Source organism: Esox lucius, chromosome 19 (genome assembly GCF_011004845.1).
Source record: "Esox lucius isolate fEsoLuc1 chromosome 19, fEsoLuc1.pri, whole genome shotgun sequence".
Classification (NCBI taxonomy): Eukaryota; Metazoa; Chordata; class Actinopteri; order Esociformes; family Esocidae; genus Esox; species Esox lucius.
The window spans coordinates 29,624,019-29,649,100 of record NC_047587.1 but is presented as its reverse complement, the minus strand read 5'-3'; the positions used below and the strand labels follow the sequence as shown (position 1 = coordinate 29,649,100).

At 42.5% G+C, this 25,082-nt stretch overlaps 1 protein-coding gene across 1 annotated transcript in view; it reads left to right on the top strand.

Moving 5' to 3' along the window:
• Positions 1-557: 557 nt before the first annotated feature.
• Positions 558-25,082, top strand: part of LOC105018600 (cytosolic carboxypeptidase 4) — a 150,405-nt gene continuing 125,880 nt past the window's right edge. Inside the window, exons 1-3 of the mRNA XM_034288062.1 lie at positions 558-657; positions 22,514-22,584; positions 23,881-23,944. Of these exons, the coding sequence (XP_034143953.1) occupies positions 582-657; positions 22,514-22,584; positions 23,881-23,944 (211 nt within the window). The 5' untranslated portion in view covers positions 558-581. The remainder of the gene's footprint in view (positions 658-22,513; positions 22,585-23,880; positions 23,945-25,082) is intronic.

Here is a 25,082-nt window from a genome sequence, read left to right as displayed (position 1 = left end):
AACTTTCGCATTTCTCTGACATAGGCATGTTCCACAAACTGCAAATGCAATTAACAGAATTAGCTTACATTGTGATTCATAAGAAAAAACATGTCTGTTCCATTTCTGATCTAAACAGGTTGAGCACGACTCCTCGGCTCATACTGTATGGAATCTACACCTATTCCATTACACAGTATTTGTGTTGGATGTAAGGCACACATTGTTTTGGAATCTCTCCAAAGATAAATAAACACACGCACATGCGTGCACGTGCACACGCCCACACCCACACAAGGCTTCGTACCAGAGTAGCGATACAACCTGGAGGCCGAAAGCAGATGTCGACGACAAGGGACCACTGGGGTGATTTACACTCTGGATTCCATGTCACTGTTTGACGCACGAGGGTTCCAATGGAAGAGTTAATGCACAAGGGCTTTTTAAAACACAGCCAGGTGCCTTCCTCCAGTCAGAACGCAGCAGTAGGCTGCTCCTGACACACTCCCCCAAAGGACTGATAATAAGAAGGAGAGCTGACTGAGCAGCCCTTTAACTTCCGTACACTAATTCCCCCTTTTGGGTTAGACACAGCACAAGCCATGCACAGCTACGGCAGACAAAGTAATTTCACCTGGAACGGAACCCTGAGAGAGCTGAGTAACTACTCCTGCAGCGGTAAGCTGGATGCATCGTTGATACAGTATGCATCCTTGATATGTCTCGTATGTGCTTTTGAAATCCCTCACTTGGCTTGGGTCTCAGATCACTCACGGAGAAGTGGTGAGTGTTAGGGCTTGACTTACACACGCAAAGCTCTTGGTCTCTATGCACTAATATTGCATGCATACCCTTTAAATGGCACTGTATATTGTTAGCAAACTGTAGTGTTCCTTCTAATGTCACTGACATTATACGTTTTTATATCAGGGCAAACATGGATCCCAGCATAGATTTGCATTTCACGTCGTTAGCATGCATACTACTTAGATTATTGATGGGCTTTGTTTTATTAGTCTGCATGCCATTGCTTCTCCTCCATCTGTCCCCACAATAAAATCAGCAACCACCATTGGTATTGCTAAAACGATTTGGCCTTCTGTTACTTAACCTGCGGTTTTTCTTGAAAATCTTCCCTGTTAATATTGTGAGTAATATTATGTTTTAATTAATGTATGTATTTTGGTCTGTCACATTACAACAAGTGTACCTGAATAACGGTGGAACTATTTATTATAACATCTGCTCCGACTTCCTGGTGAAACCCAAGAAGTACAACAGTGGTATCATGTTGTGTTAATATTATGAGATGCACTTGGGACATTTTAGAGAACCTTCTGTTAGCATGCCTAGGTGTAGTGAACATAGAGAAATGCCCTGTAGATTGTTTGGTCTGCTGTCTTTACAGACCCTGTATTAAGAAGCTGTCTGTGAAGGCCCTTCAATGGGGTCTCAGTTTTCAGATGAAACTGAGTGACAAGTAGACCATGTTAAGCCCTGGAATACAAATGCTCTTCTGTTGGTTTCCACTAGATTTCACTATCACCAGTCAGAATTGTCCTTATCTGCAACATTTATGAAAATTTAATTTAAGGTTAGGATTGAACATAATGGAACAGTGTGGTTATGGTTTGGGTTAGGTATAATGTTAACAGAGATCATTGTGGCTGTCAATTCCAGATTCTCCTAATTAATATTCTGGCCTGTATCTGTTTCCATATTGTATGTCACAAATAAATGATAGGTTACTCTGTGAGTCCAGAATATTACATAGAGAGCTTCGGAGCTGTTGAGCATGTGTGGAGAAATAGAGCTATAGGAGAGAGTGGGATAAGAACATAGAGATCAGCAGAGAAAGATAGGAAGGAAAGGTGAGGAGAGGACGAGAGATGGTAACATCCGCAGAGGAGAGAAATGAGGGACTCAGCAGAGCGATGCAGGGAATGCCAGGAACTACAGGTCCCACAGGTGTAGGTCATAACTCATAGACTCTGTCTGTGTGGATTAGGAAGGGAATTTAGTGCTGTTGTGACAGGCAGAGTCACCTTGCTTCATTCGCTAGCCTATAGGGATGTGAGCTTTATTAAATGTAGCAACCCCTCCTTAAGAAGAACTAATTGGGTTCTGAGTGTGGGTGAGAACATGTGTCTTTGTCTGTTAAAACGTAACACCGGATGGTTTATTCATCATCATTTTAGATACGAAATCCATAAATTGCATTTTACTTTGACGGCTACATGTTTGGGGATTTTATCCATTTCAGCAATGCCGGGGTAAGTTCTTATTTCCATACAAAAAAAGGGGGTAAAATAACACTCCAAGACGCACCATAACATTTAAAACTAGGCTTGCAAATCGATTTTATTTAAGAAATTAAAATTAATCAAATTATCATGGCCAAAGTTTCTCACATACCAGGTCTATCTATTCACAAAGAGAACAGAAGACTGGTAACAAGGTAATATTAGATCTGACTGAGTCTAGTGAATCATTTGAATACATGACTGTTCTCCTTATGCCACAGAGGGATTTAGGTAGCTTAAATGTAAAAGCCAAAAGGCATCCTTATGTGTCATCAACACTGAACACCAGTGCTGGGGTAATTCAACTCCAGGGTCAAATTGTTTCTTATTAATAGCAAATTATTCACAGAGCCATAGTTATCCCTCTGTGTCATTCTGGGAGCAATCCGTTTGATCATATCCCATTGAGAACAAGCTGATTGAGTCCTAGTTTAACCTGTGATGTGCTAATTAGCTAGAATTTAGGTCACCTGTTTTACATAGACCTTAACTGGACAAAGGTGTCACTCCATTGTGGCTTTTGCAGATAAGTAATGTGATAGTGCTTCTTTGCAACTCTGGACTAATAGGACATATAGCCCTTACTGGTGCTTTGGAGGGCAAAGTTCTTTGAGGAAATATGTCTCCACAGCCTACAGCTGGTTTCTAATTCCATTCTGAAGTTCAAGGTCCTTGTTGAGTTATTTTCAACAACAGAAGTCACCTAAGAGAAGACCAGACTTCCTGCAAAAAGTTATTGTTTTTTTGTGTTCTCGTTACGCAGTATCATCCATAATAGATCGAACAACGACTGAAAGATGCATGCAGTGTCATATCCAATTTAGGGTGGTTCTTAAGGTGTCAAATATGGTGGAAATAGTAGATTTAGGGCCTGAAAGTAAAACTGAATGGATTATTAAACATAAAGACTAAGACTGGAAGACTTTTAGTTATTTAGATATTTTAGAAAACTTCCTAAAAAGGTAGGGGTTTTCATGACCAAGAGACCAGCGGTTAGGATGCAATCTAATAGTGTGCAGAGCCTGAATTGCACTGCCCCAAGAGGATAGAGAGAAGAACCAGATGGTTCAGTGCAAAGACAGCAAATAGATCTAGGAGGATAAAAACAGGGAAGAGTCAGCTTTGACGGTGGGATCAGCCTTTGTGACACAGAGGACAGATGTCTCGTTGAGTGATACATCTAGAAGCCTGAAAGGTTAGTTTTGAGGAAATGTTTCTGAGAGAATTGGTCAGAAACATCATGTTCAAATGTTTTAGAAACTAAACACAGAGGGGAGATCGCTCTGTAGTTTTTGACGTCAGAGGAATCAAGTTTCTGTTTCTTGAGGATGGAGCAACTCTGGCCTCCCCTGTTCATTATAGGTGCTGTAGCAAGTAGTCAGTGATGATTTGATGAGGTCTGCAGAGAGGTTGAAAATGTCCTTTTTGACATTTTCAACCTGTCAATGGCCCAGGCGGTGCTCCAAGGCCGCAACCATTGTGCAAGTGTCGAAGTAGTCGATTGTGTCTCGCCTGAATGACCTGTCGCACTCACCCCTGCTTCGAAAGACTAGTTCTGGCCCACCTTAAGTCCTGCCTCCCCCCCAACACTGGATTCCTACCAGTTCACCTACCGGTCGAACAGGTCTACAGGGGATGCCATCTCCACAGCTTTACACTCTGCCCTAACCCACCTGGACTAAACCGTAACCTATTTGAGAATGCTATTCATAGACTTCATACTCAGCTTAGCATTCAACATGGTTATCCCCACTAGGCTGGTCAACAAACTCCATAATCTGGGGATCAGCCCCTCTCTCTGCACCTGGACTCTGAACATCTTAACCAACAGACCCCAGTCTGTCAGGTTAGACAACTTCACCTCCTCCAGCCTGATCCTATACACTGGTGTTCCACAATGCTGTGTGCTGAGCCCCCTCCTGTACTGCGTCTTCACCCATGTCAGCATTCCTGTACACAGTTCCAACATCATCAAGTTTGCAGAGGACACCACAGGGGTAGGCCTGATCAGTGACAATGACGAGTCAGCCTACAGGGAGGAGGTCAAGCGCCTGGTGGCAAGGTGCGCTGACAACAACCTGGCCCTCAACGCAAAGAAAACCAAGAAGCTTATTGTGGATTACAGGATGTCTAAAGACTGCAGTCACGCCCCAGTTCTCATTGATTGCACTGAGGTGGAGCGTGTGTCCAGCTTCAAATTCCTGGGTGTCCACATCTCCGAGGACCTCTCCTGGACCCTCAACACCTCAGCTGGTTGAAAAGGCGGAGCAGCGCCTTTACTTTTTGAGGAGGTTGAAGAAAGCCTGTCTGTCCTCCAAGATCCTTGTCAACTTTAACCGCGGCACATTCAAGAGCATCCTTACTAACTGTGTGGTTTAGCGGTTGTGCCGTAGCTGACCGGAAGGCCCTGCACATCACTGGTGCCCAGCTATTGTAGCCCTCCAGTGCAAGTGGTGTCTGTGCAGGATGTGTGGCACCACCAGGGACCCTTCACATCCATGCCACAAACTGTTTGCTCTCCTACCATCAGGCAGGTAGTACAGGTCTCTACGTTCCCGCACCAGCAGGCTCAGGAACAGTTTCTTTCCATCTACTGTAACCCTGCTGAACTCTGTGACCCATCACTAACCATACCCCTCATGCCTCTCATGGACCTTGTTGCACTACTCCCTTGTAATACTCTGACACTTCCTTGCAAAGTCTGATAATGGAAGTTTTCAGTTGTTGCAGGTATGTGTCTACATCGGGAACCTCACTGCTGCTATCCCTGCATTTCAGTTGCACATGCACCTTGCACATTCGATTTTCCTCTATGCACATTTAGAATTGCCATCGTACTTGCATTTTTACAGTTGTTACATATGCATGTCTACCTCGGGGACCTCATAGCAGCTATCTCTGCATCCAGGTTGCACATGCTACCTTACTCCTTCAATTTGCCTCGATTGCACATCTAGAATGCTATTTAGAATTGCCATTTGTACTCACACAACTATTATCCCACTTGTAACATACACTATATCTAATACTTTTTCTGCCCAAATTCTTTGCCTTAATTGCACATTTAGTATTGCTATTTGTACTGCATTTGCCATTATTGCGCATCTATATATTGCACTTGTAATATACATATACTTTATGCTTAAATTTTCTGCCCTCTTCTATTTGCACTTGTGGTTTGATGCTAACTGCATTTTATTGTGCTGTACTTTTACTTGTTCAAAGACAATAACGTTTAATCTAATCTAAAATCTGGAGAGGATGGGTTCAATGTGGCAGGTTGTCAGCAGGATGTCGCGGAAAATCGCTGCTTGATTTGCATTTACACATAAAGCTAATGTTCGATAATTATTTGAGTTTTTAGCATTAGCATATTAGCATTTACTACTCAGAGACACTTCTGAACGTTCCACACTTTATCATGTGATATATTAATATATTGGGACTTATGTATACTATAAAGAATTATGTGTAAATTCAGAAAAAGCTGACATTTGAGGTAACAGATTGATGTTTAAAGTTATTTTAGATACACTGCTGTCCTAGCTTCAGTGGGAAGTTGGTTTCACCATTGTGCTGTCAGGTCAGCGAAGAGGTTTGACTGGGCTGAATGGGAACTGCCCTCCATAAGAGGACGGAAAAGAGACCAGAGGCAACGGACGTAGCTGTCTTTTTACAGCTTACCTCAGGTTCATTGCAGGTTTGACCTCCTTGTTAGTTTGTTCCTTGCTGAGAGAAACATGTAATGTATTTTTTCAGTTGACGTGAGGAACATGGTCCTTTTCTAAAAGCTGCAGTGTAATAAAGTTGCAGCACATTTGGTCCTAGCAGCTGGCTGCTCTCCTCACTGGTTCCTCCTCAATTTGGCCAGTCTCATCTTCCTGCCAGGCCTGTGGGCTGCTGTCCTGGTCTGTCATCAGTGGGAGGCCAGGGTGAAATATGTCTGACTTCTCAACCTCCCTGGAGTATCAATTCTAATGGCCAACACCATTAGAACGCATATGGGAGTCCTATACATCAAGCACATTCGCGCTATACAAAAGAAATGACACACTCCATGAAACAGACACTCACTAAAAGACCCGCTCGCTGCAACACACTCACACAGAAATGCCCACAGACACCACACAAATATATAAAACACCCTCTCTTCTTTCCCTCTCCTACAGATCGACACATTCTGGAGCTGACGTTCTATGGCTCATTTGGCGTTCGGCAGTGGCTCATTTCTTTTCCATCTGTTTGCCTTCATTCAGTTATTTCTGATTTATTGCTGCATTTGCAAGTCAATGGCTGGCAAGGTTACATCCATGCCCCTTTCACTTACCACTCTAAAGGAATATTATTAACTCTTTATTACATGATTTGTGCTTGTGTTTCACGTTTATGTTTAGAAACAGCTTTCAGCTAGATCATCTTTCACAACAGGTTATTTGGTTACCATGGTGAGTTGTGATGAATGGATTCTATTTAGGCCGTGGCTGTCGATCCAACTGTTCGGGGATCTTCAGTCTGCTGGACTGAAATATCCAGAGTTTTATAAAGTGTCTATGCATGAGTGGCTGGCATTTACATGCGGTTATTCTATTCTTTTTACATTCTCTGCTGTACTTGTAGAGAACAGGCTAATCCAAATGATGGATGCTGAATCAGTGTAAATATATTTATTGGTTATGTACTAATGTTATTTTTTGTGTGTATGATGTTCAAATCATCTACTTTATTTAGGTGTCGTTGTTGAGGTTCACGACTGGTTTCCGATACTTGGATAGGATTTTTGCCAGAAATGCTCAAACGTTGACAGCTGATCAATTGATTTGATTGCTATCAAATCATCTTCATAAACTTCTTCCAAGTTAAAGACTAAGGTTAAAATGTAGATTGAAGTTTTTTTGAGAATATTTGTGTACATATTGGTTTCATTATTTAGAAGTTTATTATATATAGTCCCCCTATTTTAGTGAACAAAAAGTAATAAAATATCTAAATTCATAATTTGTAGTCTGAATTTGGTTTCCTAAAATTTGCATGCAAGAACTGCCTGAAGTCTGCTGACATTTGTTATCTTTTCTGGTCTGGCTGGTCTGCAGTGATTTTCAGTTTACAGGGTAAAATCACTTTAATAGGTACAAATAAAAGTTAAAATTCATGACAAATAGGTGGTTAAAAACTAGGGAATCATGTGATGGAGGGAAGGGATGAGGAGGGAAGGAGGTTAGCTGCTAAACGCAAGATTGAAGAGATTGGTTTTGAGGGCCTGTTTGACGGATATCAAAATGTTTGCCTGACGGATGTGGTTCGGGAGGCCCTTCCAGAGTTGGGGTGCAGCAGCTGAAAAGGCCCTTTTGCCCCAGGTCCAGAGCTTGGTCCTGGAGGTTTTAAGAGTGGTTGTATCCACAGACCTGAGGATTCGGCTAGGGGTGTGGCGGACAAGGAGGTCAGAGAGGTAGGGAGGAGCCAGGTTATTTATGACTTTGTAGGTGATGAGTAGTATTTAAAAATGTATGCTATATTTGATCTGGAGAACAGGAGTGTTGTGATCTCAGTGACGGGTGGAGGTGAGCATTCGGAGATCTGGACGTGTTGAAGTTTATTGAGGATTTTGATGGGTGAACCATATTGGATGCTATTGCAGTAATGAAGTATGGGAGCATGGATGAGTGTTTTGGCAGCGTTAGAGGACAGGGAGGACTGAATGTAGGCAATGTTCATGAGGTGGAACAAGGCAGTTTTAGTGATGTGAGGTAGGAACTAGAGGGTGGGGTCAAGGATGATTCCAAGGTCACGGACCTGGGTGGAGGGGTGTCGATGGAACCATCGATGTTGAGTGAGAAAGTGAGGTAGGGAGGGAGGGAGGGAGTGGAGCGGGTGAGGGAGTTTGGGCCGATGTTGAGGATTTCAGATATATTGCAGTTGAGTTTGAGAAAGTTCAGTTGCATCCATGATTTAATGTCTGCAATGTAGGTGGTAAGAGTTGAGAGGGTGAGGTAAGCTGAGGTGATTGAGGAAAGGTAAAAGTTGAGTGTCATCAGTGTAGCAGTGAAAACTAAGCCCATGACAGTGGATAATCTGTCCAAGGGGAAGGATGTAGAGGATGGGGACCGAGGACTGAGCCCTGGGGGACACCATTGGTGATGGAGGATTTGTGGTTGTTTATGGTCTGTCAGAGAGATAAGAGTTGAGCCATGATGAGGAGGATGGAGCGGTTGATGGTATTGAAGGCTGAGGTTGAGGAGGATGGAGCGGTTGATGGTATTGAAGGCTGAGGTTGAGGAGGATGGTGTGATTGATGGTATTGAAGGCTGAGTAAGGTTGAGAAGGATGGAGCGGTTGATGATATTGAAGGCTGAGTGAGGTTGAGGAGGATGGAGTGGTTGATGATATTGAAGGCTGAGTGAGGTTGAGAAGGATGGAGCGGTTGATGATGAAGGCTGAGTGAGGTTGAGGAGAATGGAGCGGTTGATTATATTGAAGGCTGAGGTTGAGGACAATGGAGCGGTTGATGATATTGAAGTCTGAGTGAGGTTGAGGAGGATGGAGCGGTTGATGATATTGAAGGTTGAGGTTGAGGACAATGGAGCGGTTGATGATATTGAAGGCTGAGTGAGGTTGAGGAGGATGGAGTGGTTGATGATATTGATGGCTGAGGTTGAGGACGATGGAGTGGTTGATGGTATTGAAGGCTGAGGGAGGTTGAGGAGGATGGAGCGGTTGATGATATTGAAGGCTGAGGGAGGTTGAGAAGGATGGAGCGGTTGATGATATTGAAGGCTGAGTGAGGTTGAGGAGGATGGAGCGGTTGATAATATTGAAGGCTGAGGTTGAGGTGGATGGAGTGGTTGATGGTATTGAAGTCTGAGGGAGGTTGAAGAGGATGGAGCGGTTGATGATATTGAAGGCTGTGTTTGAGGAGGATGGTGTGGTTGATGGTATTGAAGGCAATGCTGAGGTTGAGGAGGATGAGAATGGTGAGAAAGTCCGAGTCAACAGAGAGAAGTATGTCACTAGGGCAGTTTCTGTGCTGTGTTTGGAGCAGAAGCCGGATTGGAAAGGTTCATAGAGGTTATTGGAGTCAAGGTGTGATTTAAGTTGAGAAGCCGCAACATGCTCAACGATATTGGACAGAAAAAAGAGGTTGGAGACAGGCAAAGAGCTTGAGTGCGGGGGGGGGGGGGGCAGTGGACATGGAGGAGTTACAGTGGGGAGAACAAGTATTTCATACACTGCCGATTTTGCAGGTTTTCTTACTTACAAAGCATGTAGAAGTCTGTAATTTTTATCACAGGTACTCTTCAACTGTGAGTGAAGGAATCTAAAACAAAGTCACATTGAATGATTTTTAAGTAATTAATTTGCATTTTATTGCATGACATAAGTATTTGATACATCATAAAAGCAGAACTTAATATTTGGTACAGAAATCTTTGTTTGCAATTACAGAGATCATATGTTTCCTGTAGTTCTTGACCAGGTTTGCACACACTGCAGCAGGGATTTTGGCCCACTCCTCCATACAGACCTTCTCCAGATCCTTTCGGGGCTGTCGCTGGGCAATACAGACTTTCAGGTCCCTCCAAAGATTTTCTATTGGTTTCAGGTCTGGAGACTGGCTAGGCCACTCCAGGACCTTGAGATGCTTCTTACAGAGCCACTCCTTAGTGGAAGACCCAGCCACAACCCATCTTCAATGCTCATACTGAGGGAAGGAGGTTGTTGGCCAAGATCTCGCGATACATGGCCCCATCCATCCTCCCCTCAATACGGTGCAGTCGTCCTGTCCCCTTTGCAGAAAAGCATCCCCAAAGAATGATGTTTCCACCTCCATGCTTCACGGTCGGGATGGTGTTCTTGGGATTGTACTCATCCTTCTTCCTCCAAACACGGCGAGTGGAGCTCTATTTTTGTCTCATCAGACCACACAACCTTCTCCCATTCCTCCTCTGGATCATCCAGATGGTCATTGGCAAACTTCAGACGGGCCTGGACATGCGCTGGCTTGAGCAGGGGGACCTGGCGTGCGCTGCAGGATTTTAATCCATGACAGCGTAGTGTGCTACTAATGGTTTTCTTTGAGACTGTGGTCCCAGCTCTCTTCAGGTCATTGACCAGGTCCTGCCGTGTAGTTCTGGGCTGATCCCTCACCTTCCTCATGATCATTGATGCCCCACGAGGTGAGATCTTGCATGGAGCCCCAGACCGAGGGAGATTGACTGTCATCTTGAATTTCTTCCATTTTCTAATAATTGTGCCAACAGTTGTTGCCTTCTCACCAAGCTGCTTGCCTATTGTCCTGTAGCCTATCCCAGCCTTGAGCAGGTCTGCAATTCTATCCCTGATGTCCTTACACAGCTCTCTGGTCTTGGCCATTGTGGAGAGGTTTGAGTGTGTGGACATGTGTCTTTTATACAGGTAACGAGTTCAAACACGTGCAGTTAATACAGGTAATGAGTGGAGAACAGGAGGGCTTCTTAAAGTAAAACTAACATTCTGTGAGAGCCGCAATTCTTACTGGTTGGTAGGTGATCAAAAATGTATGTCATGCAATAAAATGCTAATTCATTCTTGTGATTTTCTGGATATTTTTTTTAGATTCCGTCTCTCACAGTTGAAGTGTACCTATGATAAAACATTAAAGACCTCTACATGCTTTGTAAGTAGGAAAACCTGCATAATCAACAGTGTATCAAATACTTGTCCTCCACCCTGTAACTACATTGGTGATGGGAGGGGAGAGTGTGGGGAGGCAGACCTTGACTAGAAAGGAGGGGATGGGGACATGGGCACAGGTTGAGGACTTGATGCTGGTGACTGTGGGGGATAGTTTGATTTCAGTGATTTCACTGAAGGATGAAAATGAGTGGATTCATTGCATTTTAAATAGAGTTATGTGGTGTTTGCGTGGCCACTCAGGAACTTTGCACTTCTTGACCCTAAAAACCAGTATGTTCTGGTTTGATATTTTTTCATGAAATGCCTTTCAATGAATTTGGAGGCTTGTGCTTGTACTTTAGCAGACAACGTGGTTCTGTACACTTTAGAATGATTTCTGCTGCTGCCCTCAGCAGTGACATCATCATGTGAGCCAGTTGGAGTAGCAGCCGTACACACCCAGCTATAACACCCCTCCAACATATTTCATAGATGAAGTGGTGCACTGTGGATCTTGGGCAGTTTTTTTCTCCACACTTTCCTCTTGCCATCACTCTGGTACATGTTAATATTGTGTCTCATCTGTCAACCTTGTTCCAGAACTCTGCAGGCAAATATAAAATAACACAAATAACACCAAAGCATGGATTCTCATCATACCCTATCCATAGACTGCTTACGACTATCCCTTTAAGTTTAACAGGTGTAACATCCATGCAGCACCATTCTGCATAGTAGCCATTTTATCTCAGTTAGTTTCAAGGGGATGAGCACTGACATCTTCTGGCGTTACACATTGTAGTTATAAGTGATGGACAGTGTACACATTTTTTGAACTGAAGTGTTTACTTTGCCTAGTGGCGTGCTCTGTTGGGTTTTTGGCACATTAGAAAATAAATAATGGGTATTTTAGTGTAGAGTTATGTTATGCACTACTATGCAACTATATTCATTCTGTTACAGAACAAACATATCCGGAACATGATCGACACATGATCTGAGGGGATGAAACATGTTATATCCAGAGCTATTAGTGCACCAGTATTTCTAGAAATCGTGTTACAAAAAAGTTGCATTGAGTCCATTTTGTAATCAAGTTTATTGCCTGTAGTGAACAAAGCTTAGCTTTTTTTGTTGGGTAGGTTTAGAGTGGTGAGTATAAGGGGTGAAATTAACAAGCATGCCGTCCTTCAGCTAGACCCCTGTGGTCTGTGAAGTCTTGGCCATTTCCCCTTTTTCCCTTCTCCACCATAATCCTCACTGTCACCCACCAGGCTCACTGCCAACTCTTTAGTCCATGGACTTTACCATGCCCTTTGCTTCCCGGTTACGTTCATAGCTGTAATCCCAACCTGACATCATTCGACCCCTTCTGTTCTGCCCAAGGATTCCCGTTTGTCTGAGTTTCCCTGCTGAGTGCCCTAGTACCAGTCCAACAGACGTCGCTCTCTTAAGAACGTCAACACATGGTCGTGGCTTAGCATAGCTGAGATAGTATTTTAGCTCTTTGAAAAATACATTTGTGTCCTACCAGCAGCTCAACAGCATGCTGGATTTAGGGAGCCATCTGTATTACGGTTTGTTAGTTGACTGGTTCTAAATAAGAAAGGCTGTGTTGTGTGGTATCCGTTGGGAAAAAAGGGGGTTAATGCAAGAGGCAATGTGGGAGGTAACCCAGCCGACCCCAGAAAGATCTGGAATGTTTTCTGTGTGCACAACTGCTCTCCAGGGAAATCAATTCCCAACCATGCAATCACTCTTCTTATCAATAGGCTGTGTATTTTCCCTAAAACATTATCATATTAACACAATAATATGCCATGTGTGCTTTGTCAGAGCAGCATCGTTTTTTTGTCATTTCTTTATTTTTATCTGGTATTGTAGTTGTTATAACTATCTGCCATCTTCAGAGGTTGGCTGGTTCAGTACTTATTTGCAAGAATAATGTGACTACATCAAAAAATTGAATAGAAATTCTCTTATGATGACAGAAAGAGTTAGTTGTTATTTAAGTGTTCAAATTGTGATTTCTAAAATATAGGTTGTCATTCCAGTGGTCCTGTATTATTCCAGAGATATAACTATCAGCCTCCGCTTTGAACTGAGCTTTCTGGCAGGAGGTCACAACAATGTTTACTTTGGTGCAGACAAACACACCTTCAACTGAGCAAAGAAATTGCCCATGTTGGTTGGCTATGTGTAGTTGTTGTTACACAGTTGATGTAATCTGTACACAACACTCCATTTAAACTGGGAAAAGTAGTGTTCCAACCAGAGGTAAGATTGGGCATCATTATGAAAGTTATGATTCACAATATGGACGGTACAATACTTTTTCTAGTTTAAATTCCAAACCTGCCACTATGGAACTGTACCAAGTCATGACATGTCTTTTAAACAGAAAATGGATAGGAAAGTTCATAGGCATTTTAAAATAATAGCAGTCCACCAAACACACACACAATTTATCCCGGATTGTTTTGATCATGAAAAGTCACTCTTCAAAGACATTATTTGTGAGGATGTGCCAACGACAGTTCTTTAGAGTCCGATTTTGTATAATAATACCAATTCAAAAAAAGGACTCCTAAAGTTAATTAAAAAGTGGTCTATGACAGGCTGTTCAGTTTTTAGCATAAGGTTATTGGTTTTAGTCTCAATTTAGCTCAATAACAAGCAACATCTGAGGAATTGTAGCCACTGATGAACAGCTGTAATCTGCATCGTGTTAGATAACACCTTAGTCATTCGTCACTCAGCGCTCATCAGTGGTGAGGATGGGTAAACTAAGCCTCCCGGTTTTATCAGCCAGCATCATAACAACACGTCATCGAGCCTTGAGTTGAACGTCAGCCACAGCTGTCAGATCATACAGCACCTTGTTTCTTTAGACTTGGGTCTATTTTCATAAGGTTTTCAAAGAGACAGCATTTGTGGTTGTTACAGTATCCCAGAAAAACCTGAAGTATGAAAGTAGGGTTTGACCTTTAAAGAAGTAACTTTAGATAAAGTATTTAACCCCTCTCCTCTCCCTCCAGGGGGTAACTTTATGCAGACCTACCTTGTGCCTAAATTTATGATGTCTGTGCCGCTGTTGAAAGTCGATAAAAGAAAGCATATTTTTGTTCAACTTGTTTATGCTGGCTAGCTTGAAACAACAGCAGCACAGTGCTGGTAAAACGTGTAATAGAAAGCAATATGTTATTGTAAATTTAGGAATTTAATGTAATATGGTCACCATTGGGACCAAGGTCATATCTACAATGGGGAGAACAAGTATTTGATACAATGCCGATTTTGCAGGTTTTCCTACTTACAAAGCATGTAGAGGTCTGTCATTTTTATCATAGGTACTCTTCAACTGTGAGTGACAGAATCTAAAACAAATAAGAATTCCGGCTCTCACAGACCTGTTAGTTTTTCTTTAAGAAGCCCTCCTGTTCTCCACTCATTACCTGTATTAACAGCACCTGTTTGAACTCATTACTTGTATAAAAGACACCCGTCCACATACTCAATCAAACAGACTCCAACCTCTCCACAATGGCCAAGACCAGAGAGCTGTGTAAGGACATCAGGGATGAAATTGTAGACCTGCACAAAGCTGGGATGGGCTACATGACAATAGGCAAGCAGCTTGGTGAGAAGGCAACAACTGTTGGTGCAATTATTAGAAAATGGGAGAAGTTCAAAATGACGGTCTATCTCCCTCGGTTTGTGTGCTCCATGCAAGATCTCACCTCGTGGGGCATCAATGATCATGAGGAAGGTGAGGGATCAGCCCAGAACTACACGGCAGGACCTGGTCAATGACCTGAAGAGAGCTGGGACCACAGACTCAAAGAAAATCATTAGTAACACACTACTCTGTCATGGATTAAAATTCTGCAGCGCACGCAAGGTCCCCCTGCTCAAGCCAGTGCATGTCCAGGCCCGTCTGAAGTTTGCCAATGACCATCTGGATGATCCAGAGGAGGAATGGGAGAAGGTCATGTGGTCTGATGAGACACAAATAGAGCATTTTGGTCTAAACTCCACTTGCCGTGTTTGGAGGAAGAAGAAGGATGAGTACAACCCCAAGAACACCATCCCAACCGTGAAGCATGGAGGTGGAACATCATTCTTTGGGGATGCTTTTCTGCAAAGGGGACAGGACGACTGCACCGTATTGAGGGGAGGATGGATGGACCCATGTATCGCAAAATCTTGGCTGGGTCTTCCAGCATGACAACGACCCGAAACACACAGCCAGGGCAACTAAGGAGTGGCTCCGTCAGAAGCATCTCAAGGTCCTGGAATGGCCTAGCCAGTCTCCAGACCTGAACCCAATAGAAAATCTTTGGAGGGAGCTGAAAGTCAGTACTGCCCAGCGACAGCCCCGAAACCTGAAGGATCTGGAGACGGTCTGTATTGAGGAGTGGGCCAAAATCACTGCTGCAGTGTGTGCAAACCTGATCAAGAACTACAGGAAACATATGATCTCTGTAATTGCAAACAAAGATTTCTTTACCAAATATGAAGTTCTGCTTTTCTGATGGTCATGAGCTTTGGGTCATGACCGAAAGGACAAGATCCCGAAATGAGCTTTCTCCGCAGGGTGGCCGGGCGATCCCTTAGAGATAGGGTGAGAAGCTCGGTCACCCGGGAGGAGCTCAGAGTAGAGCCGCTGCTCCTCCACATCGAGAGGGGTCAGCTGAGGTGGCTTGGGCATCTATTTCGGATGCCTCCGGAACGCCTTCCTGGGAAGGTGTTCCGGTCCCGTCCCACCGGGAGGAGACCCCGGGGAAGACCTAGGACACGCTGGAGGGACTATGTCTCCCGGCTGGCCTGGGAACGCCTCGGTGTCCCCCCGGAAGAGCTGGAGGAAGTTTCTGGGGAGAGGGAAGTCTGGGCATCTCTGCTTAGACTGCTGCCCCCGCGACCCGGCCCTGGATAAGCGGAAGATGATGGATGGATGGATGGATGGATGCTTTTCTGATGTATCAACTACTTATGTAATCCAATAAAATGCTATTTAATTACTTAAAAATCATACAATGTGATTTTCTGGATTTTTGTTTTATATTCCGTCACTCACAGTTGAAGAGTACCTATGATAAAAATGACAGACCTCTACATGCTTTGTAAGTAGGAAAACCTGCAAAATCGGCAGTGTTTCCAGAAATAAAACCCACTCCCCCCAGAAAGAGTATGTTTTAATTAAAATCTAGGCAATTTTCTGTTAGTTCAGAGAGCAAAAACTAAACATTACAACCAGTTTGAAAGTAGGTGGAATACATGGTCTTTTGACAGAATATGCTTTAATGCTTTATATCCTTTATGATTCCACTGCTTAATATAAGCCCAGAGAATAACAAAATCTGCTATTTTCTCACTTGAATTAATATAAAACACTCCCAAGATACATACTGAAAAGATATATATATATATATATATATATATATATATATATATATATATATATATATATATATATATATAACAGTGTGATACAGGGGGTGGACAAAATAACGGAAACACCTAACAATACATTAATATCAAGGATCTAATAAGGAGTAGAACCACACTTTGCCTTCAGAACAGTTCCAATGCTTCTTGGAATGCTGTCATACAAGCCTTGAACTGTGTTTAGTGGGATATTTCACCATTCTTCATGTATAAAACCCTCAATTTCTTTGAGGGATCAAGAAGGTGGTAATTTACTTTGCACTTTGTGCTTCAGATTTTTCCATAATGGTTCAGTGATGTTCAGATCTGGTGATTGGAGAGGCCATGGAAGGGGTTTGGTGGTATGGTACACATGGGTATTCAGTCAGACAGTAGAGACAGTAAGAGACATTTGCTGTTCTTGGCCAGCTCCACTTATGCTTCCTCAATGATATATATTGGACTTGAAAATAATGAGTAGCCCATTTCTGCATATCTGACTGGCTTCTCTTCTCGCCCACCACCTCAAGGTCAAACTCAACAAGACAGAGCTACTCTTCCTCCAGGGAAAGGTTGGTCTGCTCCAACCTGCAAGGTCTGCAAAGTCTCTGCCCATTTTCAGAGATCAACTGGAAGCCTACATTTTCAGAGTAGGGTTGCAAATTTTAAAGCTTTTCCTTTGTCAATGGTCAACATCGTAAAAGATCAATCAAACAATGAATCTTATTAAATAAATCAAATATCTAATAAGATTAATTTGATTAAATGAAGATTTTATCTTAATTTTTCTATGCTCCGGGTGACTGCCTCGCAATGGAATGCTATATCCCAGTTCCATCTAATTCATTAACTGCAAACAATCTTCACCGTCTATAATATTTACTGGCATCATATCTTTCAATTACCTGGCAAATCTCTTATGTTATCCTCTGCCCATTTTTGATTATTTTTAGTGAACATCGATGTCGTTTGAGAGGAGGACTATGTTTGTTTGTTAAGTAATACATAATTGGTGTAGTCGTTGTGTTATTTTAGTATTTGCAGTGAACATGATAATTTTTTTAATCTAAATGATCACAAGCCATGCTTATTTTTGCTTGCTTAATCTTTCATTGGATTATACCGTTGTAGAATATTCAGAGGGTTCCCCGCCCAACTATTTTCATTGTGTTCTCAATTAATACTAAACTGAAATTGCCTATTTCAATCAAATAAATGGGCATCGATTAAATTCTTATCGACCATTAATCGATCTTCGATTAATCATTAACATCTGTTAATTGGGCTGTACACTGCTAGCAATACTCAGCCCTCATTCAGGGGGGTTGCGGTTGGTGGGTGTCCCTTTGGTTGATGCCTGGCAATGTGGGTGGATTGATTTCCTGGCTGTTGGGCCCTGTCCGGGGCCTCCCCCGGGTAGGGCCACAGTGTCACCGGACCCCCCCGTCTCAGTTCCAAGGTGTTACGCTGCTATATTATTATGCTGGGGGATATGAGGGATGTACTACTAACTTTTCTCAGTCTCCTCCAGTTTTAAATTTTAGGAGGAGATGAGGTCCTGGTCCACATCTGCGGATTACCTGGTTTGGGGGGCCGGATGCTGTCCTTGTCCACCTGGTCATACTTCTGACCTAGTCTAAAATCAAATAGACTCTGGATTTAGCCCAGAGAAATGTATTTATTATTCCAATTGGACTCTTAATATATCACCCGGCACAGCCAGAAGAGGACTGGTCACCCCTCTGAGCCTGGGTCCTCTCTAGGTTTCTTCCTAAAATTCGACCTTCTTAGGGAGTTTTTCCTAGCCACTGAAATTCAACACTACTGTTGTTTGCTCCTTGGGGTTTAAGGCCGGGTGTCTCTGTGAAGCACTTTGTGACAACTGCTGTTGTAAAAAGGGCTTTATAAATAAATTTGATTGATTGATTGATCTGTATTTCAGAGTATCTAAAATAATTTGTTTCAGTCTCCGCAGCGTAACATAAGCAATCAATTAAGGTACAGGATTGTAATTCAACAATACAATGTTAAGACAATCTTTTTTTTGAACCAGCCCCATTGTTGGATTCTGCTGGATTAACTTTGAAAATGTGATCAGTATTTGGGAAATGGAGTAATGACGTGTTTATTTTTGTAATGTCAAAATTAGTCCAGACTGAAAAATCGCATATTACTTTAACCGTTTATTGGAGAACTATGCACAACAATGTGCATAAAATGTCTTGGCATTATGTTCTGCTTCTCTGTGGGAACTCACTGCCATCACATGATGGTGTATATGATACTAGCCATAAAAACATCACATCGTAATATTATTAATAGCAGTCCCCATTGGCAGTGATCAAGGTGGAGTACCAAAACAGTTGGAGGCAGTGGTGGTGGGTGGATTTACACCTGCATGCTAGTGAGACAGCCCCACATTAGAACTGAGTGAGCAACCGGATGATTAAATAGACAGGTATGAAATCTGATATTGTGATTATATCATTGCGGGCCAATTACCACTTCGGGTTCCTGGCTGTACTGGCTTTGCTAATTAGTATGACAGTAAACTACCTAGGCTAAGTACTAAGTATTTTGTTTTAATTTACTACAATTGTGTTTATTTTTCATTTGAGGTCAAACTTTCAGTGCTGCTACCCATGGCTTCCAGTCGTGTTGAACACAGAAGCTGGTGCCTGGTAAAAAAGTTACTGGACATTAGAATCCCTCTTGTGTTAACTTAAAGAACACTAGCTTGTAGTCACTGTGTGATAATATCGAATTATTATACAACCAACAAGCACATGGGAATATGGTTTAGGAAGAGAGAAGTACATTTACATTCCAGCACACAATTCACATACTTGACCTACAGTGGGGAGAACAAGAATTTGATACACTGCCGATTTTGCAGGTTTTCCCACTCACAAAGCATGTAGAAGTCTGTAATTCTTTTATCATAGGTACTCTTCAACTGTGAGTGATCCTCCAAAGATTTTCTATTGGGTTCAAGTCAGGAGACTGGCTAGGCCACTCCAGGACCTTGAGATGCTTCTTAAGTAGCCACTCCTTAGTTGCCCTGGCTGTGTGTTTCGGGTCATTGTCAAGCTGGAAGACCCAGCCACGACCCATCTTCAATGCTCTTACTGAGGGAAGGAGGTTGTTGGCCAAGATCTTGCGATACATGGCCCCATCCATCCTCCCCTCAGTACGGTGCAGTCGACCTGTCCCGTACACCCCTCGCTCAAGCATCCCCAAAGAATGATGTTTCTACCTCCATGCTTCACGGTTGGGATGGTTTTCTTGGGGTTGTACTCATCCTTCTTCTTCCTCCAAACACGGCGAGTGGAGTTTAGACCAAAAAGCTCTATTTTTGTCTCATCAGACCACACAACCTTCTCCCATTCCTCCTCTGGATCATCCAGATGGTCATTAGCAAATTTTAGACAGGCCTGGACATGCGCTGGTTTGAGCAGGGTGACCTTGCGTGCGCTGCAGGATTTTAATCCATGACAGCGTAGTGTGCTACTAATGTTTTTCTTTGAGACTGTGGTCCCAGCTCTCTTCAGGTCATTGACCATGTCCTGCCATTTAGTTCTGGGCTGATCCCTCACCTTCCTCATGATCATTGATGCCCCACGAGGTGAGATCTTGCATGGAGCCCCAGACCGAGGGAGATTGACTGTCATCTTGAACATCTTCCATTTTCTAATAATTGTGCCAACAGTTGTTGCCTTCTCACCAAGCTGCTTGCCTATTGTCCTGTAGCCCATCCCAGCCTTTCTACAATTTTATCTTACACAGCTCTCTGGTCTTGGCCATTGTGGAGAGATTGGAGTCTGTTTGATTGAGTGTGTGGACAGGTGTCTTTTATACAGGTAACGAGTTTAAACAGGTGCAGTTAATACAGGTAATGAGTGGAGAAGAGGAGGGCTTCTTAAAGAAAAACTAACAGGTCTGTGAGAGACAGAATTCTTTCTGGTTGGTAGGTGATCAAATACTTATGTCATGCAATAAAATGCAATCTCTTGGTTTGAATCATTGTGCTTCACCATAATGATGGTGGCATGATAGTAAGTTCCCTCTGTTCTGTTTACTGTTCTTGGTCTTTATTCACAAAGCTGATCTGGGTTCTTTAGAACAATTGGTACCGTATTTGTCCATTAGTCATAGGTACATCATTTAATTCTCACAGTTTGTACCTTAAAAGAGCCAAATAGTGTTTTGTGAGTGCCTTATTGATATTTTTGTACCCCAGAGAAAACTGACCATACGCTCATTTTCTGAGAAACTTATGGGCCCTGCCCTAGTTAGATTTGTTTGTGTCCTAATTAAGGGGAGTAGGTTTCTGTTGAAAACCAGATAACCCCATTAGTTTTACTCTCAAACAGCATTGCATTTTCAGAGTAGACATGGTTTTCATTCATCACTTAGGGCCAGAAAGTTCTTCCTGACACACCCTGCTGTCATGGTTTATAATTTACAGCCTCTCCTGTCCATCCTTTATCTAATCCACACAGCAAAAATAGCCCAGCTCATAAATACCCAGTCCCTGCCTCTTTTCACTATTGAGCTATGTTCTGACGGGGTTTTCAGGAATATGGCTCATTACCATGTTGTCATGCGATTTGATGAACACTGTCTTTACATGACATTTAATTGAGCTCTTAACGGACTCATGGTTATAGGCATAGTATGGTATTCCTGTGAGCCTCAAAGGGGAGTTTCTGGGGAGAAAATTGGTCTGCACAATATTTGGCCATGACTTGTGTCAACCCAACTGGAGTTAAGTCCGCCTTGTTGGTCCCTCCAGACTCTCCTGTTTCAACAAGGGCATGAGCCAAAGACCTGTCAATCCCAGTCGTTGAAAACGTAAGCAAAAGCTTAAGACAAACCGTGGGTCCATTTTCAAGGACACTTTGTCTTTGTATGATCTCTGTCATTTTGTGAAAGTGTCACGCTCAAGCAGAACATTCTCTAATTGTGTGTTTCATGTACCATCTGTTAAGTCTCTTTGACATAAACAGTCCTGGGGAATGATGTGTACCATACCTCCTGTTTGCGTCAGGAGAATTGGTGTTAAATAGTTTGCCGTATATACATGTGCGCACCTTGTGTTATGTGGTTAATCCTTAATTGGGTTTATGCCAACGCATTACATTTGAATCAAGTCTGGAAATGAAATGAAAATGTATGAATAACAAAAATGGTAAGCAGTGTTGAAAAGTAATTTCCTTTCCATTGTGGACTTACTCTATCTACCGTAACATGCACTACAGTATCTGTAATTAGGGTAGATTATTCATTTGATGAGCTATGCGCTACTGTTAATGTCTGATTGCCGTTTGCTTTGGTTAGCTATACCACGCTATTTCCATGATGCCAATCCCACTATGTGATATTCCCTGAACGTAAACCGCCCCATGCCTATCACACTAAGCATGTTAAACATTTTAAATGACTGTAGCCGTAATAAGACATTTGCACTTTCAGTGTAAATAGATAGTTGCCTAAGAAGGTAAAACCGCTATAGGCTATGCATTTCCTTTGAATCCTCATTGTGTTGGTTGTGTGTCGTTTCTTCCATATTTGTTACCAGTGGATGTGTGTAAGGACTTGTACATTAGTGTAACAGAATGTTAACCAATGCAGGGGAGTTCATCATAGGTTTAAAGTGAGCTGTATTGTCTTCTTTGCTGTCACTGTTTCATTTTTGCTGACTTAATTTCTTAAGTTACTGACCAACCGCCTAACATACACAGATGATAGACAGTTGTGTTTTGTTTTCGCCAGTCCAAATGTCCGCTTCCTACCCCACCCACCCTAACCAATGCACACACTCGCATACTCACTAACACAAACCTACACAAACACACGCTCGCCTCTCTCTAGTCACCTTCTGTGGAATGCGGGGCTCTGTTTAATCCCTAAGTCTTGTCAGGCCCTTTTTATAGGAAACCCATCTCAACGTCCAGCAACAAATGGAGCGCCAGGGTTTATCCTTGGAGATAGAGTTTCTGACTGCAGCCGAACACCCCTCGCTCACAGCTCCGTTGGGCTTCTTGTTAAGATAAGCCACAGGGAGGCTGTGTTTCATTGCTGCTGCAGGTCTCCAGGCTGTGTGTGTTAAGTTGGTGGATCTAGCCTCTCTTCCTCTACTGCTTCCACTCCAGAACGAGTCCGGCCCAGCATGGCAGCCCCAGGCAGCTCCAGTGGACTAGAGGTTCTCCTGTCTACGCTGCAGGTAAGGAACAGGTTGTGACTGAGTGCCTGGAGGGCCTGTATTGTGTTACTTTGATAAGGCAGACTGAAGTGGAATGCTACAAATAAAAGTGGGCAGGCGTGCCACTAATAAACAGGACAGAGATTCTAGGCTAGCAACAGACATTTAGCTCCATAGTGCTGAAAGAGGATGATTAATGGGTATTGTAATCTTTTGGATAGTCAGATGAAGTTTCCGGAAACATTTTGCTTACCAAACGTCTGTTGGACATATCATGAATCACTGTAGTATTTCTGGACAGCTAATGTTTAAGTCATTTCTATTTAAAGTTCACTATTATATTTTGTAAATGCTGTTTATATGTTGGACTTTATGGTCAAGGTTGAGAATGTACTATAATATATTATTGTGTTTAATAGATGTCCTATTATGTTTTCAAATATTGTTTGTACAAAGTTTATTTACAGTAGCTGCTAGGCTACTGAATCAGTTTGTATAATGTACCAGACATGATCTGGCATGTAACCCTGTAAAATCCTTTAGTAAAGTCTCCCTTTCCATCTTTCTACCTGTTTTCTTTATGGGCCTTTAATTTTTCCAGTTTACTGTGTGGTCCATCAGTTGGCGCCTTGTCAAAGAATTACCATTGTCTTTGCCTCCTTTGCCTTTTACCTATACCACATCTAAAACCATTCCCATCATATTATAATACTGCCATCAGTCTAATAACAATGTTTTCCTTTTTAGGCACATACTGTATGGCCCGACAATTTGCCTGCCTGGTATCATACAGTAATCTCTCAACCATAAATGTCAAGAGTCCGGGGACTAGATGATGTAGGTGAACCATTCACACCTCATCATCATGCCTGTTTAGCTGTGTCTGTCTACACAGACCCCAGATGGCACTCTATTCCCCACAGGGCACTGCTTTTGACCAGGACTCATAGTAATATAGAGAAATATATAGGCATATATATGGTGCCATTTGAGCCTCCGGCCTTCCCTCTGGTGATTGGTACCCCATTACAGAAAGGCTGTCATCTACTATAGCTCCCAACCCCCACAGGGCATTTGGTTTCCTTCCCTGTAGGACCAAAGCATCTCTGGCCTTAGTGATCTCACCACCTAATTCATCAGCAGAACTAACCATCTGAGTCAGAGATCCCTAACTGGGTTTTGGGAAATGCATTTGTGTTGCCACACGAGAGCCTGGTTACAGGGTTAAATGTAACGACTGTACCAATGTCACCTCTCGTTCACATTGCAACTCCATGTCTACATTTTGACACGGTGTTGATGTTTCCATCCCCACAGAATGCAGGGGACATCGAGAGCACCCTCAGTACTCTCAATGTGCTGGATGAGCTGCTTTCAGCTGGTGAGTCGCTGCTTTTGATTCTGATTTGTAGTACAGCTTCATTGTAATTCCGCGCCCATATTATGGCACAGTACAGTGCTTCATTTGTATATCCGAAGATGCCGAAAATATAATAAGAGGAAGGTGACCTGAGAAGCTTCAAGGTACCGGAACGCATAATCTAAATAAAATGAAAAGCTATAATAAAACATGGCACAGATTGGAAACAGATGAGCTTGCAGAAGATGCAAACATGAGGATTTGGTTTTGCCTAGAGGCAACATTTTGGCTTTTATAAACAAATGCTATTCCATGTTATTTTATGTAACATATAGCAGTATCTTTTTGAATTGGAGATGAATATAAATTGCCTGCATCCATCCAATGTCCAATATTAGTTTCACTGATTCTTGCAATGCTGCACAGCTGTTACTAGTGATGGCTGATGAACTGGTGCCAAAAGCCTCCCTCTCTTGTTTGGAATACTGTTTAATATGCCTGTTTGGAAATAGCCTAAAAAGTAACTGAAAAAGTAGCAGAAATATAGCCTACTGAGAACATAGTCTACTCTTTTAGCCGGAGATTATTATCTTTCCTGTTTGTGTTTTCCTGCAATTTTAGCCCATTTGAACAAAATGCTAAACTGTAGGCTATAAATGGGCTACACACATATTTACATCTGTGATGTTTTTTTTTTAATGAACTATTGACCTCTGTTATTATATGTCTACTCCAGGTGTGGTATTCGGCAGTAGCCTAGGGCTTGTTTGATAATTTGGGCAAATATTTCTCAGTTTGTCAGGAGCACCTCCTGCATGGTTCTCTAAGAAACCTGAATGAAGAAATGCTAACTGGGGAAATTAGTCTTCTAGTTTTGTGACAAACAGCGGACACCTGTCTCTCCAGGCTAACATTTTCTATAAACCCATGCTGGCCTAACCGAATGGCTTGTGTGGCGCGTGTTAAATCTTAGTTTTCACTGTAGGTTTTATATTATGATGCAGAATGAGAATTAATGATGAGACAACTAGAATAAACAAATACGTCTTGGGAAAAAAACATGTAAAAATGGAGAGGTGACTGAGAATGTTCGAGCAGTATGTCAAAGTAATCACTGGTGCTGTACTCTAGCTTCTTGAGTTTACTGAGCTTTGTCAGA